We start from the raw sequence: 17,039 nt of genomic DNA on the forward strand, positions 1-17,039 counted from the left end.
TAACATTTCTTGGCCTCCTCACCGTGTCATCGGGATTGTTTTTGCCTCAGTTTCAGTACAGCTATGATCAACGGATGGAGGAGCTGGAAAAAGCAATGTCAGACACAGGAGAGACACTTCAACAGGTGGAGACACTCATCCATAGCTTCAACACATTTGAAGAGCAGGCCAAGGTAGTGTACTCTTCCTCATAATATCTAAATCAAACATCCTTTTTCTATTGATTGTAATGTCTTTCTGTTACATTGTGTCACATGTCTTCAGGTCACACCAGTAGTTTGTTACTGACTCAGTGACTTTGAACTCAGCTCAGACTAGAGGTATGTTGAGATATACAGTAACCAGGGTTTCATTTGTACAGCCCTAATTTACAATTTTAATCTGGCCATAGCCTTATGTCTGGTAAAAAAACCAACCCCCAATCTGCTCCAGTCTGGGTAGAATTATCTATTAAGTTGTAGCCCTTCCCCCCCCCCTAATCTGCTCTAGTCTGGGTAGAATTACCTATTAAGTTGTAGCCCACCCCCAATCTGCTCCAGTCTGGGTAGAATTACCTATTAAGTTGTAGCCCACCCCCAATCTGCTCCAGTCTTGGTAGAATTACCTATCAAGTTGTAGCCCACCCCCAATCTGCTCCAGTCTTGGTAGAATTACCTATCAAGTTGTAGCCCACCCCCAATCTGCTCCAGTCTTGGTAGAATTACCTATTAAGTTGTAGCCCACCCCCAATCTGCTCCAGTCTTGGTAGAATTACCTATTCAGTTGTAGTCCACCCTGTTCTGCTCCAGTCTTGGTAGAATTACCTATTCAGTTGTAGTCCACCCTGTTCTGCTCCAGTCTTGGTAGAATTACCTATTAAGTTGTAGCCCACCTCCAATCTGCTCCAGTCTTGGTAGAATTACCTATTCAGTTGTAGCCCACCCCCAATCTGCTCCAGTCTTGGTAGAATTACCTATTCAGTTGTAGTCCACCCTGTTCTGCTCCAGTCTTGGTAGAATTACCTATTAAGTTGTAGCCCACCTCCAATCTGCTCCAGTCTTGGTAGAATTACCTATTCAGTTGTAGCCCACCCCCAATCTGCTCCAGTCTTGGTAGAATTACCTATTCAGTTGTAGTCCACCCTGTTCTGCTCCAGTCTTGGTAGAATTACCTATTAAGTTGTAGCCCACCTCCAATCTGCTCCAGTCTTGGTAGAATTACCTATTAAGTTGTAGCCCACCCCCAATCTGCTCCAGTCTTGGTAGAATTACCTATTCAAGTTGTAGCCCACCCCAATCTGCTCCAGTCTTGGTAGAATTACCTATTAAGTTGTAGCCCACCCCCAATCTGCTCCAGTCTTGGTAGAATTACCTATTAAGTTGTAGCCCACCCCCAATCTGCTCCAGTCTTGGTAGAATTACCTATTAAGTTGTAGCCCACCCCCAATCTGCTCCAGTCTTGGTAGAATTACCTATCAAGTTGTAGCCCACCCCCAATCTGCTCCAGTCTTGGTAGAATTACCTATCAAGTTGTAGCCCACCCCCAATCTGCTCCAGTCTTGGTAGAATTACCTATTAAGTTGTAGCCCACCCCCAATCTGCTCCAGTCTTGGTAGAATTACCTATTAAGTTGTAGCCCACCCCCAATCTGCTCCAGTCTTGGTAGAATTATCTATTAAGTTGTAGCCCACCTCCAATCTGCTCCAGTCTTGGTAGAATTACCTATTAAGTTGTAGCCCACCTCCAATCTGCTCCAGTCTTGGTAGAATTACCTATTCAGTTGTAGCCCACCCCCAATCTGCTCTAGTCTGGGTAGAATTACCTATTAAGTTGTTACCTATTAAGTTGTAGCCCACCCCCAATCTGCTCCAGTCTTGGTAGAATTACCTATTAAGTTGTAGCCCACCCCCAATCTGCTCCAGTCTTGGTAGAATTACCTATCAAGTTGTAGCCCACCCCCAATCTGCTCCAGTCTTGGTAGAATTACCTATCAAGTTGTAGCCCACCCCCAATCTGCTCCAGTCTTGGTAGAATTACCTATTCAGTTGTAGTCCACCCTGTTCTGCTCCAGTCTTGGTAGAATTACCTATCAAGTTGTAGCCCACCCCCAATCTGCTCCAGTCTTGGTAGAATTACCTATCAAGTTGTAGCCCACCCCCAATCTGCTCCAGTCTTGGTAGAATTATCTATCAAGTTGTAGCCCACCCCCAATCTGCTCCAGTCTTGGTAGAATTATCTATCAAGTTGTAGCCCACCCCCAATCTGCTCCCCCAATCTGCTCCAGTCTTGGTAGAATTACCTATTAAGTTGTATCCCACCCCCAATATGCTCCAGTCTTGGTAGAATTATCTATCAAGTTGTAGCCCACCCCCAATCTGCTCCAGTCTTGGTAGAATTACCTATTAAGTTGTAGCCCACCCCCAATCTGCTCCAGTCTTGGTAGAATTACCTATTAAGTTGTAGCCCACCCCCAATCTGCTCCAGTCTTGGTAGAATTACCTATTAAGTTGTAGCCCTCCCCCAATCTGCTCCAGTCTTGGTAGAATTACCTATTAAGTTGTATCCCACCCCCAATCTGCTCCAGTCTTGGTAGAATTATCTATCAAGTTGTAGCCCACCCCCAATCTGCTCCAGTCTTGGTAGAATTACCTATTAAGTTGTAGCCCACCCCCAATCTGCTCCAGTCTTGGTAGAATTACCTATTAAGTTGTATCCCACCCCCAATCTGCTCCAGTCTTGGTAGTAGTTGTAGCCCACCCCCAATCTGCTCCAGTCTTGGTAGAATTATCTATCAAGTTGTAGCCCACCCCCAATCTGCTCCAGTCTTGGTAGAATTACCTATTAAGTTGTAGCCCACCCCCAATCTGCTCCAGTCTTGGTAGAATTACCTATTAAGTTGTAGCCCACCCCCAATCTGCTCCAGTCTTGGTAGAATTACCTATTAAGTTGTAGCCCACCCCCAATCTGCTCCAGTCTTGGTAGAATTACCTATTAAGTTGTAGCCCCCCCAATCTGCTCCAGTCTTGGTAGAATTACCTATTAAGTTGTAGCCCACCTCCTATCTGCTCCAGTCTTGGTAGAATTACCTATTAAGTTGTATCCCACCCCCAATCTGCTCCAGTCTTGGTAGAATTACCTATTAAGTTGTAGCCCACCCCCAATCTGCTCCAGTCTTGGTAGAATTACCTATCAAGTTGTAGCCCACCCCCAATCTGCTCCAGTCTTGGTAGAATTACCTATTAAGTTGTAGCCCACCTCCAATCTGCTCCAGTCTTGGTAGAATTACCTATTCAGTTGTAGTCCACCCTGTTCTGCTCCAGAATAAGTAGAATTTCCAACACATAATTTGAAATCATTTTCTTGTAATCAGACCAAATGTCAACTTTGAGTATAATCTTGGTTTGTGAATTGGTGCCAAGGGTATATTGCAGAAAAATGTTGAGATTGGATTGCAGAATAAATGTTTAGACTGTGGTAAACCACTTATGGTAGTAAGTACATTTGAGAAAAGGTTATGGACCTGCTGCCTCTCACTACATGATAGGAAGGTTACAACTAAAGGTTTGTTTCAGACCCAGAGATGTTATTGTTTGAAGATTGAGACTAAAGTTGTTTTCTTGCACCATTTACAACTTGTTGATTTTCTGTTTGTCTACCTTGTCTTGTGTCTGTGCTCTTTTTTTCCTTATATGTAGGTGGGCTTATTTCCCGACATAATCTGGTAATTAAGCTGAATCAAATAAAGTACTGTAAAATCATAGGTTTTTGTGGGACTCAATTTTCACTTTTTTTTAAAATATTTTTTTCGTGGACACATAAGTTTATAGATAGATATAGCCCAATAGATTTGCTTATACTAGTTAACAATTTGTGGACGTATTAATTCAAGGATTATCTTACCAACAAAATCAATGAAAATAAATCCCCCTCAAAAATTTATAATTTTACAGTACATTTTAAAAATTAATTATCTCTCTGGCAATCAACTGATGATGGTAATAAGCACTATCAAGATGATGGTAGCTTCAGAAAGAATTAAGTGTTATCAAATATCATGTCCCCTTGTCTTGTAATAAGTAAACTCCACTCTCCTCCCCACTGAGTTATGTGATATAATGTGTGTTTTCCTTAAAGTAGTAAACATAATAGTTTCAGTGCTGGCTGCAGATCCTAGAAAGTGTATGACATGTGGGTGTCAGCTGGCCCATTTGGGAAAATTAATACAATTATAACAATGTACTGTGTACCCAATTAAATCTGACCCAACAAAACTAGGTTAATCTACATAATGGGTGCTGTATTGATTTATTTCTGTGGTAACAGGATCTGCAGTAGATTAATTCATTGTAGGTGTTATCCATTGTGCCTTAGGTAATTGGCTACATTCTGATAACAAAAATAATTGTAGAAACCAAACTGCCATGATGGATAAGGGAAGAAGACTGATCATGGTGAAAATTAATGCTGTGCTGTTCAGTTGTCTTCAGATGTGGTTGATGGAAATTGCTACCTGTAGGTCATTGTGATGATTCAATGCCATTGTATCTGATGACGACAAAAAAATGTATACCCAAAGCATATATGAAATACTTTTATTTGATAGAGAATATATTTGGGAAAAGAAATAAGATTTTTACTTTGTTTTTGACATTTTAAACATTCACTGTTGTGAATGCCACTTACAAATCTGTGTAACTTGCTGAAACATCCTCTTGTGATCTGATATTGCAATGAATTAAGGCTGTATCCTTCCGTACTAGGGTACGAGTCTCATTTAAAAAAAGAGTTCTTTATTGGACTAAAATTCATACATGATAGTCAGTCTTAATCATCTTCTGTCTTCTAAATATTCTTAACATATTGGAAAAACAGATAAAAATAAGGTATGTTTTAGCACTGTAAACAAGGGAAGTAATTCTTATGTGTAAAGTACCATACAAACTAAAAATAAAATAAAATTTTAGCTAATGGTATTCTTATTTAGCATCATGTGACTTCTTCTGAAATATGCAGAAATAAATTGATCAAATAATCTGACATATTGAAGTCATAAAACTTTCTGTGATAGATCAGTACTTACGTTTTATAAATGCAGTAAAAATAACTATGATGAAATCGTTTGTCCAAAAATGACTTTGAGTGGAGCCATTTGTCAAGCATAGAGTCCGGCAGTTTTTGATACAATGGAACATTTATATAGTAACAAAGGCACCAACTACAGAATCAAAAGTCCAAAATGTTAACAAGAAATTAAACACCCACATTCAAAACGTTAAAAATGTTTCAAAACCAATGAGCTCAGAAGTATAGAAAAACTATTGTCGTGCTTTTATATTGAGTCTTGTTGCATGACTGAAGAAAAAAAATCAATTGTACTGATGTTTATCCAACCGGTATAAGTGTAACTCCAAAATCGACCAATTATTTTTTTCTTTCTTCTTTAAACGAAAATCAATTACTTGAAAGGTGATTACGGTAAATGTCCCAAGTAATTTCTAAAATAAAAAGTTGGTGGAAAAAGAAATCTTCATGATATACATGTTTTTTTTTTAATAGAAAGGACAAATTAATTTCTGATGAGTATGTAAGGATTTTAATATTAATGTTAAGGTATTGAATGTTTTCTGTAAGGTCTGTATACTTCCCATGATCCTCCAGGGCCAAAGATGAATAATTAAAAACAATCAAATTTTAAGCATGTTTACCATTTAATGAAGTTTGTCGGTATATAGACAGTACTGGTTTTCTTTGTGGAATATCACAGTCTGAGAAAGGAAGTCAGTCTGATATTGATAAACAGGGTGTTAGGATGAGGATATGATTAGGTAGGTTACCTTATCTGTGACAGTGTTGACATGATTTGACAAACAAGCAGAGGATATGATGTGGAAAGAAACTCAGTGTGTTTATTAAGAAAATTATTTCATGTAAAGCAGTTCACTTTCAACTCGATGTTGGATCAACCATGAACTGTAAATTTTGAAATCCTTTGTACAATCATGTGACTCAAATTGTTTACATGCCATGTGGAATATCAGTGATCGATAAACATACATTTCTGAAGAAGTGATATTTTTATATATATAAACAGGGATACCAGCTGAATACTTTGTTGGTGGTAGAAGCTCTAAACTAAATGTCTTGACAAAAGATGTAACAGTTGGATTAACTAATTATGTCATATTGGAGGAAATATTCAAATTTAGTGTGTATTGTGCATTTTAATATTTCACGGTGGAATTGCTGACTTTGTTATCACTCTTTTCTTGAATATTTCACAAGGAAAAAACATTTAAACTGTAATCAAGAAAACATTATTTCGACAGGTGAAGACATATTCATTATTGGGAACTTTATTTTGACAGGTGAAGACATATTCTTTATTGGGAACTTTATTTTGACAGGTGAAGACATATTCTTTATTGGGAACTTTATTTTGACAGGTGAAGACATATTCTTTATTGGGAACTTTATTTTGACAGGTGAAGACATATTCTTTATTGGGAACTTTATTTCGACAGGTGAAGACATATTCTTTATTGGGAACTTTATTTCGACAGGTGAAGACATATTCTTTATTGGAAACTTTATTTCGACAGGTGAAGACATATTCTTTATTGAACTTTATTTCGACAGGTGAAGACAAAACAGGTTATTCTTTTTGACAGGTGAAGACATATTCATTATTGGAAACTTTATTTTATTGAAATATGAATTGAAAAAAGATATTTGATTAAAAAGAATTGATACGCTGACTGCAATACCTGGATAACATGAAGTATATATTTTCACACTGATTTGTATCTTGCCTAATGTGGTATTGGATCTGCGGAACTATTTTATACATGCTGAGTGGATGTTTAAAGCTACACATAATACTACATGGACTGAGATATATATCTAATGGTAAAATACTAACTTTAGACCGACAAATTGGATTTATAAATAAAGAATGCGTTCAATTATTAAGCCATATTGGGTATATATATATATAGTTAGAGTGTGGTGTATAGTTCATTTGACCTGACGTTCCAGCTTGAGGCTTCTCGCAGTTTTATATATGTTTATTACACATACCTACCAAAAGTGGTTTATAGCAGAAATACATGTCACCTACGGGCATGAGAGCTGACTACTGAAAGCTCAGACAATTTTACGATTATTTGACATGTGAACATTATCTTGAAATTCCATTGGAAGGGCTGCCTAATGGTGTTTTGTATTATTTGGACGAATTCGGTCGGTCAGTCTGTGTCCAGTCAAAGACAGACAGCCCACTTGTGACCAAATCCTAATTACATCACCAATTGGATATAATAGAAATTTAAAATTGGTTTTCTTAATACTAGACTATTTAATTTGGACTCGGATAGGTTCGTATAGAGGTGTTGGAGATGAAATCAAACATCTTAAACTGTGTCAACAACGAAATTAATGGCATTTCATTTTACCAGCGGGCAATGGAAATCGGACGGTAGTATTTCATCAAAACAGATATTAGAGGACTTTGGAGCAAAAATTCAATTTTCAGTGAAATTTTTGTTCTAAATCAACGAAATAATGAACTTGTTGACATATCTTTAAGGAAAGCAAAGATAATCAGGAAATCTACAAGGAATTTAACGAGAGATATTCAAGAAATTGTTCGGAGGAATACAAAGTTAAGTACACATGTCCAAGAAACCTTTTGAAAGAATAAAAAGTTGTTAAAGAATCTAAGGAACAGATTCAAAGGCTTTTTTTGAAGAAAGTTTGTTGTCCAAGGATACAAAAAGATTTATGGGAAAAGAAGGAAAGGAAAAGATTTTTAAAGGATATTAGATTTTTCGCAACACAGTGACCTGTACAGTAAGAAACAGAAGATTGTAGACTAAATGTAGGCTTGAGGAGATCAGAGACAGCTCTAGACATGGGACAAGTTAATACATAACACACTTGGTTACATAATTGATGTGATGAACTACGTAACCGTTTCTGATAATCGATCCAGCCTCACACTCAGGTGTAGATGAAAAGCGTTTTGTAATATGATGTGTATATACTTGTGCCACATATCTACAGCAGTTTTGATGCCAAATCACATCCTAGTAAGGAGACAATGACAATATTGTGATGGGTTCAAAGTGGTGTCTTCAATGACAATACCAACTCAAATTCTGTTATATTACAAATATTTCTTTTTCGGAATTTTCATGTCATAATGCTGATTGATGTTCTGTCACGTCTTTCAAAACTGTGATCAGCAATGTTCTTGGGATGTACCGGAAGTAATTAGGGGATAAAATTGTTAGACTGTGACTGAATTCTCTGTCTGCATTTGAATTCTTTTGTAAAAATTCTACACTGCAAAGCATTGCTGAAGATGAGAACTAGCTGGATTATCACACCTTTTTGTTGTCATGACGACATCACATTATGAAAATGTGACCTAGATGCAGGTGCAGCTTTTTAGAAATTCACACAAGCTACCGTGGATTGTAGAAAGATTTGAAGGCTGATAAAAAAGATATTTCATTCGTTTAATTGAAATATGATTTCTTAGCCAGAATCGAAAAAAAAAAAACTAAAGAGTGATCATATCCTGTATTAGATAGTGTATCTTTTATTGGAAAATTAAATATCCATTTGGTAAAGTGTACTAGACACATCTATTGGCATTCTTACTGACGAGAAAAAATTCAAGAACAGATTGCTTAAAAGCTATTGTGGATTTCATATATCAAATTTGAACATAAGATTGATTTCATTAAGTAAGATAATAATTTCATTGGTTGTCAAAAGTTAAGATATTGCATAAAATAAATCGAAATTGTCCTTTTGAATTTAAACATAGAAGACTTGACCTTATTCTGAACAACAAAATTTGAAGACATAAATTGAAAATTTACAAAGAACTTTTGAACAGTAAGTAAGCAAACCAGTTTGAATTAAATACAAACACAAACATTTCCTCTCTAAAGGTTTAATACCTTAGAAAAACTTTGATTTTTGATGAACTCTGTGAGTGAAATGGACAGTTAATTTTAGACCCATTGGGAGGAGCTTCTGATGTTGATGTTGTATCTTAACAGATTAACATAATGCCTACATATGTACATGAGTATTGTTGATATTGGGAAACAGCTTTTATCAGCATTTTGAGTCTCCTATACCTGACACAGGAAGATCAGTGTACAGTTTGTTTACCTAATTAAACTACAGCCACTTTGGATTAACAAACCAACTATCTACTCACTGAGAGTGTTTTTAATAGTAACAAGCTTATCTATTTTAAAAGTATGTAACAGACTTAAATTTTGTGGTTGTAGTGAAATACACACAGGTTAAAGAGTTTTTCATTATCATTGGATTAATGAAGATCGTGGAGGTAAAGAGACTATATATACCAAACTTTATAGTATCTGTTGAAACAAGACTTTTCTAAACCATGATCTTGATGTGACAAAAGAAATAGACATTACTTCGTAAACAGTGCCTTTCCTTTCCTGAAAGATAATATCGGAAGACAGAAGCCAGGACATTCATGATGATTATGGAAATGTGGAAATCAATGTTTTCTTGGAGCATTTTGAAATAGAATTCTGAATAGCAGAATTTCCCATGACAAGAATGGAAGGTCCAAATCTTAACTGATTATATGTTGGCATGGAAGTGAATTTTAACGGCATTTGTGATGTCACAAACAGATTAAAAAGCCAAGTTCATGGGAAACTGAACTTGGACAAGTTTTCAGAGGACGGTGCCAACAATTCCTTTGTGAAAGCTGAGATTACTATTTCAAATATTAATGGGATTAAAAACAAGTGCATGATTTCTTAATGTGACTTAGTAATACAAGAATCCCATATTAAGGTTTCAAAGTATCTTAATCTTCAAAACGTTTGAACATATTGATAATTACTATAAGTCATAATGTGAACTTTTGGGACTATGATGCTCTTTCCTGTTGAGGATCTGACAGGAATCAATGGAATCATAAACAATTTTGAATATTGGATTTAATTGCCCACTGTCTTGTTTCCAAGATGGAGGATGATGAGGAAATATACGCAGGGCTAACATATGATGGGAGAATTATATTTCATGTGTGTCCAGATAGCAATGGAAATAGGATAACACAGATTGTGGTAAGTAGAAATGAAAAACAGACTTAGTAGTAAATGCGAGAAATACATTATATTTTGAAATTGCATTACTGGTGGAAAATATTTCTACACGCCCCAATGGGCCATGAGTAGACTCAGCATGTCTGATAGCATGGAAATGCTGTTATTTCACTCTCTGAAACACTGGCTTAATGAATTATGAAGTGTATATTGTCTACATTTTCCATGCATGGTTGGTCAGATGTCATAGTGGTAACGCATGCAGCTGTTACTTAGAACATCAGGGTTTGATTTTCTCATCAGACAAGAAAATCAATTTTTTTTTAAGTATGCCTGTTCCCTCCCACAGAATAAGCCTCCTTGCACTCATCCATCCCAGCCAGAAAACGAGATTAAAAATAAACTGAGGAGGGGAGGGGATGCATGGATAGAGGATTAAATGGGCCTTGTAAATTCATTGTTTTCATTATCAACTGGTTGCAGTTCATTAGAGGAAAACATTCCCCACAGACTGATAGTGTGCTTTTTACTGATTAATTATATATGGTTTTATTGGGATATCTACCTCAGAGGGCAGTCAATGTTAAAGTTCTTACTACAAAATTCTTATATACCTAATACATGACCAGTGTGGTGTTGTGGTGTTAAATATCTTCACACAGAAGCTAAAAGAGCCGTATTTAGTCGTAAAGCACCCAGGGTGTTGTTTCAAATAACTTGACATTAATAGCTTTTTGTGTTCTCAGATTTTTAGTTTTGTGAATATTGTGGAATGTGATATACCATTGTGTTTACTTTGTATATCAATTGATTTAAGTTATGTACTTTTTGATTATTCAAGTTAATTTCCTTCCCAAGGAGAAGTTTTTATACTGTGTACATGTTAGATAAATGTTTTATTTCACATTATCCAAGACATAGAATTTCAAAAGAAAAGTTGGGCAAAATTTATTTAAATGAACGATCAAATTTTTTTGTATCTGTTTAGCAATGACATAAGGAACCCATTGTGTTTTTTGGCTTGTGTGAGTATATGTTATAACATACTTGAGGCCCCTTAGGCAAATGGTAATATTAGTTCACCTGTCTGTAAGTGGATGATATCTATATATATATGTGTTATCATTGAAGCCAGTTAGTAGATACACAAGTATTACGTTATGGACCTCAGGCAGGTGCTGTCATAGTATTAACATTCTTCATTGACCTCATACCAAAAAGGTCATCAGAATCGTGTGACTTAATTCTTGATCAGGTCAGATAAAATGGACGGCACCAAATGACCACTTAAGAAATAGTTCTTGTTTGCTATAGACATTTATGATATGTTGATCTATTTTTTTTCATGTGGTTGATAAATTGCTAAACTACTTAATGAAAAATTAGCTTTGATGTTTGTTCGGCAGCAATTTTGTGAATTAGTCAACAAGTGTTTAAAATTACTTGAAACTTAAATTAAATCTTAACTGAAATAGATGTAATTGAACATTTTTAAAATTTCTATAAAGGCCAGACTGTAAGATAGAAAAGATAAAATGGTCTGTCTCAATTTGGCATTTCTAGCTTTCTACATGGTATTTGAAATTGGAGTTCATGATTGAATTCCCATCTTCTTTTTTCTTCTCTGTATTTTTTGGAAGGTTTCTCAAAAGAAAATGAAACTTGAAAATCTTTTTGGTGGTTTGAATTTTATTAGAGTTTTGAAAGAAAATTAAATCACTTATTAAGGCCCCAAGAACAATTTTTAAAGTTAGAACAACAAATTAGCACTCTCAGCATGCAGTCGACTTAGAAAGTAGAGGTTTTACATTGCCTGTCTTATAAACAAACGTTTAGGGGGTATTTCATCTCCTGTGTAGGTACAATTACAGAATGGTGGGTGAGTTAGAATGCAAGAGGTAGAGTAAAAAAGTCAAATTGTCCTTTTTTTCTGTGGTTTTTAGTGACTTTTTAAATACAACACTACATTATAGGTATAATAGTTGAATGAATTTGAAGTAAGTTTTGTCTTTGGCCTTGATTTTATAAACTTTATCTGGTTCAGAATGCCATCAGATTTGTCCATGAGTAAATAGACTGAGCCAATTTATCAAAGAATTTTGTCCCAAAGTTTGGGATATGATTTGGGGATTGGGGAAATGATACAATGGTATCATATTATTTTAGTTTCCATTACCTACAATTAAGCTTTTATGGAACTAGATGTCAGAACTACAGGTAATTCAGGTTTGAATTAGATCAACATATTTAAGGTTAACTTAGGAGTCACCATGTCTTAAGAACACATGTTGTTACTGTTATGTAAGAAATGTTTCCCAGCCTGAAGCAGAGATTTCATAGTACAAACAAAAAACCTTGGACCCTCAACACATCAATAGTTTTAGATTAGCCTAATCCATTGATCTAGTTAGCCATTAGGATTATAAACACCTACGTTAGAACTATGAGTAATTCTTGTCACAGTGGGCTTTTACGGTTTGTGTTTGTCTACCTGTATAGAACAGTTAGAAATCTCTTACTTACAAAAGGTACAGATTTCGTGTTTTGTTTAGGTGGTGATAAGTCCTCTCAACATCACGTAAAGCATGGTAACTTATCATCAGTATTTTAAATTTGGTAATTGTAGATAGACTTACACAAATCCCTGTTGTGCCACTGTATTCTGACTACAGTGTATACTTGTCAGATTCACAAAGATATAGCTTTCAGGACATTCATTGTAGTTAAGATGTGACAGTGAAGAAAGTTTCTTTTTAATCAATTCTATTTTCAATGTTGTTTCTGGTTCATTCTTATATCACTACAGTGACAATATCTTTCAAAATAATTTGCCGTAGTAAAAGCCAGTAGTAAGACAGCCGTTTACCACTGTTAGTTTAAAGTTTGTGTTCTTTATAACCTGGAGTCTAACAGCTCATTGTTCAGTTAGATAGTCTATAGGTCTTATCATAGGATAGTTACATTGTTGCGGCTGATGATTATCTCCCCTGGTGGCCTACATAACCATTTATTTACAGGCTTGTGTAAATATTTTCTTTGAATTACCTAAATTACTGGAACTGATTTTTATCTTGTTATATATGGACATAAATGAAGTAAAACCAAACTTGTAGATTTCTGAACTGGACACATGTAAAATGAATTGACCTGTTGACCTTTGTACCTTGTCCTATGACCTTATCTGAGGTCAGTGAATGCACTAGGTCATATGCTTCAGGAACCGGATTTGTTTAATCAGGGAATCAAAACAATTTCTTATAAATAATTAAACGACAATTAAGATGGTTGGTTTGATATGGTCACGATCGTCTGGTCCATCCTGGTCACACAAACTCTCACACAAACAGCAGAGAATTAGTTATATAACACAACTATTGCCTCTGGCATCTGTTCTTTATTCCAGATTACAGATATATTCTGTGGGAGTTTTAACAGGTGTATTAAACCGAGTGGAAAGTTGATAAGTTCTTCATTGTCTGTTATCTCACTCTTAGTCTCTGTGGTTTTTTTCCCCAGAATACTTTTCCCCTTTAAACTCTCCTTCAGACAAACCAGATACCTAGGGTGAAGATCTAGACTTGGTGTTGTAATGTATTGTGTGTCTGTCGGTGTGAAAATTGCTTGTATTTATGATAAGGTTAATGTATCAGAATCTGTTGTACGTGATAGGATTCAACCACACATCTGGTTCTGTAGTATTTTACCCAATTAAGTTATTTTCAAGTTTCTATACTGCTTCAATAAAACCAAAAAGATTAGTGTGATAAAATCAGTATCCGGTAGGAATTAAATCTGTTCTTATAACTGTACTTCAGTAAAAATCATTAACATGTTTTCTTCAGTCTGTTTATAGTTTTATTATATAATCTGTGATGGAGTTGCTTCCCTTACATATTTTACCTGGGTTTTGAGATAACGTTTAATGGTTCTTTATGCTGTAATTAAAAGTGTTTCACCTATAGTTATACATGTAATGCTACCATAAATATTGCATACTTTTGATGTGTTATTGAATAAAGTTTAAACACTTCCTTTAGACATTTTACCTGTAACTCTTTTTCTACTTTGAAGTTCTACAGATGGATATAATCATGTCTTATTTTAAGAACTATCTACATAACAAGGATCTCCAGTGAATACCACATAGTATCCATTCAGGAACATTGCCGCTTTCTGAGACTTCAAGAGTGTTGGTTCTCCCACCTTTATGTTTTTCTCATTGTAAGAACTATCTGTGCAATATCAAATATCCATTTTACATTTGTAAGTAACCCTAAATGTACACTGATGTAACATACAAAAAATAATGTACAAACTCAAATCTCCATGACACAGTAAGATGGCATACACCCTTAAGTCTAACTGTCACAGTAAGATGGCATACACCCTTAAGTCTAACTGTCACAGTAAGATGGCATGCACCCTTAAGTCTAACTGTCACAGTAAGATGGCATGCATCCTTAAGTCTAACTGTCACAGTAAGATGGCATACACCCTTAAGTCTAACTGTCACAGTAAGATGGCATACACCCTTAAGTCTAACTGTCACAGTAAGGTTTGTTGTATGTAGTGTTCTAAACATGTAAAAATTATGCAGTTAATTATACTATAATAAATATTCCTGTGCATTCTCGAGACCTTTGCCAACATAAGTGAACAAGTCTATACACTTCTTCAAACCATTATACTTATATTATACAATGCACAGATCAGTTTTGTATTGAAATTTGATATCAGTACTTGGGAAGACTAAGGGACATGTTAAACGACCTTCCTAACATTAAATGCCCAACCATGCTGGGACCTGTCTGTATACTTATATCTATTGTGTACATATTACCGTGTACATAAAGTTGTTTAGACGTTTTGTAAGTAATCATTAAAGTGCTCTTCTATGTATGGAGGTATATAATGTTGGTGTGTATGTATATGACTCTCACTGTGTACCTGTGGGAGTATCCTTCAGATCAGTAGCAGTGTATATTGACAATATTTATTGTGTTTTATTTACATTTCGGACTATACTGTCGCTGTCAGTCGCCACTTTATATATGATTATTGCAAACATTTTAAAGGGATTGAAAACAGTGCTTCTTTAATGTGGCTATGTTTTATTTGATTGTCACTTTCCAATCCCTTTTTATTAGGGATTGAACTTCACATTGAACGAAGGAATTTAACAAAGAACAATATTAGGTTTCCTAGTAAGGCCTGTCGATCGGACTCCCTGGCACACTGTGGACTTACATGTATTTCTAAAATGGGCCGTAGTCGAACGCCATTACAACTTCTTTAAAATGTATGACGCAAATAGATTCATTTTCTGATGGGAAATGGATATTCTATTTCATTGCTTGCCAAGTTGGATTATTTATAGTACACAAGCAGAGAACAGTATTGGCCCTGCCAATATGATCAGTGAAAATATTAATGCGATTAATTGTAACATCTGATTTAATGGATGTTTGCATGTATCCTGTGGATGTGTCAGATGTTTGTCTGGTTGACAACTGAGAAAGCCAATTTTATTATATCTCAGTGATGGATTTATGTTATATATACTTCATTGATATTTCAATGTAGCATTCTAGTTCTTTTGAAAAACATTTATTCGTAACAGAGAATTTTTGATTGACATTGATGTCAGTATCTAGAACTATGCTTAATGTATAAAGTTATTGTGTGGTTGACAGACGGTTATGAGGGCAGCGACTGGTTTCTACACGCCAGACGATTTTGATGATCGAAACATATTCAGAGATTTCAAATGACCACTTGATATGCATGGACTGGTGATAATATGGAGTGATGATTGTGTTTTCATGTGATGCGGGGAATGATCGCTTGGATATGTAGATACAATGTATTGTCTCTCTGAAGGCTGGCTACAACACACTGTAAGGATTCTATTGTCTTCATCTTGAATAGCATGAGCAAAAATAAAAAAAGTGGTTCACAGTTCGGTAGTGTTTAATGGAAAGGGTGTATGTACAATACCATAGAAGGCATTCTGTTTAAACGGGTAGATGATAACGTGGAGATCTATTAAAAGGCTATACACCCGTTCAAAGCTGACATTGACATATGTTAATTTCTGTCACATGTTCTTGATGGTTAAGATTGTACAAGTGTGTTCATGCATCAGTGATTACCATTTCAAACAATATAGACTGTAGATAAGTTAGAGTTGGAATTTTTCATGTAAATTTGTGTCTAAGGAAGGACTTTCGTCTACAGGCATCAGAGTGATGTTCAGGTTAATCGACATGTAAAATTATATTTTATGATATAGTTTAAAAAAGATTTTACTAAATCGATATTGGAGAGATCAATGTTACAATCAACATTTTATGAGGTTGCAGGCTCAAATGAAAATATTGATTCGGTGGAGTATATTAAAAGCTGATATCATGTTTATACAAGATCTGAGGAATGAAAAGAACTGATGTTTCAAAACAACTGAAGCGCAAGGAAAATAACAGTAAAATGTTCACTTATCTCATGCAATGATGTCACCATTTCTATGGAAACAAAGACAAGTTTGGACATCGAGTGGAACATCGGGATATGTCTACTTAATTGATCAGATCAGAATAGCAGTCTGTGTGAAGAAAACCTGAGGCCATGTCAATTACCTAGAGTTATTATGTATGGCACCCTTCAGTTATTGGAAACCAATTCTGTGATTGGAGACGACTTTTAAAGCTTATATAGACTGGAATTGAAGCTTTCGTGGAACTGTTCTATACGTAGCAAACATCCCTCTCAGGAGTGTTAGTTTGAGAATTTTTTTAGTTTTGACAATGAATGATGTTATTTGTGGAGAAAACTTGGACAACAGAATCGCATTTCAAATGATGATTCAGCATTGTTTGAATGGGAGACTGATTTTTCAGTGAATTCCAGAGATGAGTCTTACAAAATCAGGAGCAATAACTTATGGAAGTTAAGGATT

At 35.5% G+C, this 17,039-nt stretch overlaps 1 protein-coding gene across 1 annotated transcript in view; it reads left to right on the forward strand.

The window, feature by feature from the left end:
- LOC132544436 (guanine nucleotide exchange factor DBS-like) overlaps positions 1 to 17,039 on the forward strand; it is a 69,258-nt gene that overhangs the window by 25,973 nt on the left and 26,246 nt on the right. The window contains exon 9 of the mRNA XM_060208034.1: positions 51 to 173. Within this exon, the coding sequence (XP_060064017.1) occupies positions 51 to 173 (123 nt within the window). The remainder of the gene's footprint in view (positions 1 to 50; positions 174 to 17,039) is intronic.

This window comes from Ylistrum balloti, unplaced genomic scaffold (assembly GCF_031769215.1).
Source record: "Ylistrum balloti isolate Yb309-2 unplaced genomic scaffold, AGI_CSIRO_Ybal_v1 Utg369798, whole genome shotgun sequence".
NCBI lineage: Eukaryota > Metazoa > Mollusca > Bivalvia > Pectinida > Pectinidae > Ylistrum > Ylistrum balloti.